General features: G+C 42.6%; 1 protein-coding gene across 1 annotated transcript; it reads left to right on the forward strand.

The window, feature by feature from the left end:
* The first annotated feature begins 346 nt into the window (after positions 1–346).
* LOC126795518 (uncharacterized) lies at positions 347–1,267 on the forward strand. The gene is made up of 3 exons (XM_050522346.1): positions 347–485; positions 597–754; positions 935–1,267. Exons 1-3 carry the CDS (start codon positions 347–349, stop codon positions 1,265–1,267), a joined length of 630 nt encoding a protein of 209 aa, XP_050378303.1.
* The last annotated feature ends 1,111 nt before the right edge of the window (positions 1,268–2,378 follow it).

The following is a 2,378-nucleotide window of genomic DNA, read 5'->3' on the forward strand; positions in this document are numbered from 1 at the left end:
ATTTATATCTTGGTGTAAGGTTATATACTTTATTAGTATTTAAATATTGTATTTATTACTAAACTCTGTGATATTTTATTGATGTTATTGAGTTGGAGGTGTAAAGCCGGGTGATTAGTACTACACCGTGCTTAAGTGAATTATTGGTAAAATTGTTTTGTGCTTTGTGAGTTAGCCTTGGGCCATAGTCCCTACAGATAGTGCACTATTATACTCATATGAGAATTGACCTTGACTATACATATTTTGGTGTTGGCCTCGGTATGCTAATTCCAGGAAGGGTAACGATGCAATATGGGTCATTGTCGATCGATTGACAAAGTCGGCACACTTTCTTCCAGTATCGATGAAATACTCGGTGGATGTGTTAGGGAAGTTATATGTGGATGAGATAGTGAGACTTCATGGAACTCCTGTGTATATTGTTTCTGATCGAAATGCATGTTTCACTTCGAAGTTCTGGGGTAGTTTACAGAAGGCTTTGGGTATTACCTTGGATATGAGTACAGTATTTCATTCTCAAACTGATGGACAGACAGAAAGGGTGAACTAGCTGATGGAGGATATGTTGAGAGCTTGTATTCTTGATTTTAAAGGAAGTTGGGAGGATCATCTGAGATTGATTGAGTTTGCCTACAACAATAGTTATCATACTAGCATCGACATGCCACATTATGAGGCTCTTTACGGTAGACTATGTAGATCACCTATCTATTGGGTCGAAGTTGGTGATGAAGCACTAATAGGTCCTGAGGTGATTCAGGAAACCTCATAGAAGATCTCGATTATTCGAGATAGGATCTAAATAGTACATAGTAGACATAAGAGCTATGAAAACTTAAAGAGGAGACATGTCGAGTTCGAGATTGGTGACCATGTGTTCCTAAAAGTCTCTCCTATGAAGGGTGTAGTGAGATTTGGCAAGAATTGAAAGTTAGCTCCGAGGTATGTTGGGCCTTTCGAGATTCTTGAGAATGTAGGTGATTATTGGCTAGCTTTACCTATGAGCATGTTTGGTGTTCACAACGTCTTTCATATTTCCATGTTGATGATGTATGTACCAGATGAGTCACATATGATTGATGACAGCTCCATTGAGGTGAGGAAAAATGTCACTTTTGTTATCGAGCTAGTTCGTATTTTAGATAGGTCGACAAAGAAGCTTCGTAGGAAAGAGGTGGAGCTCGTTAAAGTTTTGTGGAGGCACCATGATGAGAGTGATTCCTCTTGGGAGTTAGAGTCGGATATGAGGACAAGATATCCGTAGTTTTTTGTTGAGTAGAGTACTTGAATTTCGGGACGAAATTCATTTAAGGGGAGTAGAATGTAATATCCCGAATTTTCAGGTTTAAATCCGTATAATTCTTGTAGATTATTAAACTTATAATTTGAGTAAAAATTTCATTTTTCACTTTCTCATCGATGTCAGGCGAAACGAAACTGATCTCGGAAATTTAAATTGAAAAACTGTACGCTTTTTGTGACTCGAGAGTTAACTTTTATTTCGTTGCTCATCTCTGAAAACTTTCTTCACGGAAGTTGTAGAGATCGTTGATACGAGTTCGTGGACACATGACACACCTTTATCGGATGTCGTATGGGAAAGTTATTATCAACGAAAGTTGGTTTCCGATTTTAAGAGTCTATAAAAGGACTTTTTTGGAAACGTTCCCAAAAACAAAAATCAGAAATCCCTCCGAGCTTGTCTCTCCTCTCCCCCCAATCCAACTTTTCTCCGCCGACTTCTTCACCGGCGTTCTCCTTTCTCCGGCCACCGTACACGACACCGCCGGTGTCGTTGGAATTGCATGGTCGAGACGCTTCGACCCATTGCAACAGCGACCCAATCCGCATCGTGATACGTCGCGGCCAAGGGAGATCAGCTACTGCACCGGCAAAATCGGCATTGCTGGCGACGATGGAGCTCAAGCCCACGACGACGAGTCCTCGTTTTTCCTCCTAGGCGCGATTCCACTGGCGGTAAGGCTCGAATCGAGCCGTAACAGCTCTGATCTTCAAATCTCAATCCGAGATCTTACGGCGGTGATTTCGACGGTTTTCGACCGTCTTAGGACGAACTAAAGGTACGGTTGTGTCTCTCTCCTTGTGATCTACGTTTTTCATGTTAGGAGTTTGTTGATTGGAAGAGGTTTGGGCGGAGGTTGTGGTGGAGCGCGTGCCGCCGTTTGTGGCGGCGCGTGAGCCCCACGCGCAGCTACTGTGGATGGCGCGTAAGCACTACGCACGACTGCCGGAGGGTGGCGCGTGATCCCCACGCGCCGTCGTCTATAGCGGCGCATGAACAGTAATTTTATTAACATTGTTTCATGAACGTTTTGTGATCATTATTCTAACGATAATAAATCATCGCCTGTGAT

This window comes from Argentina anserina, chromosome 5 (assembly GCF_933775445.1).
Source record: "Argentina anserina chromosome 5, drPotAnse1.1, whole genome shotgun sequence".
NCBI classification, from domain to species: Eukaryota; Viridiplantae; Streptophyta; class Magnoliopsida; order Rosales; family Rosaceae; genus Argentina; species Argentina anserina.

What these genes read in the sequence shown, in the direction of transcription:
- LOC126795518 (XM_050522346.1), top strand. Translation starts at nt 347, where the DNA reads ATGAAATACTCGGTGGATGTGTTAGGGAAGTTATATGTGGATGAGATA. An exon ending in TAGTTTACAGAAGGCTTTGG is followed by an intron (nt 486 to 596) that starts GTATTACCTTGG and finishes TTGATTTTAAAG; the next exon opens with GAAGTTGGGAGGATCATCTG. An exon ending in AAGCACTAATAGGTCCTGAG is followed by an intron (nt 755 to 934) that starts GTGATTCAGGAA and finishes AAGAATTGAAAG; the next exon opens with TTAGCTCCGAGGTATGTTGG.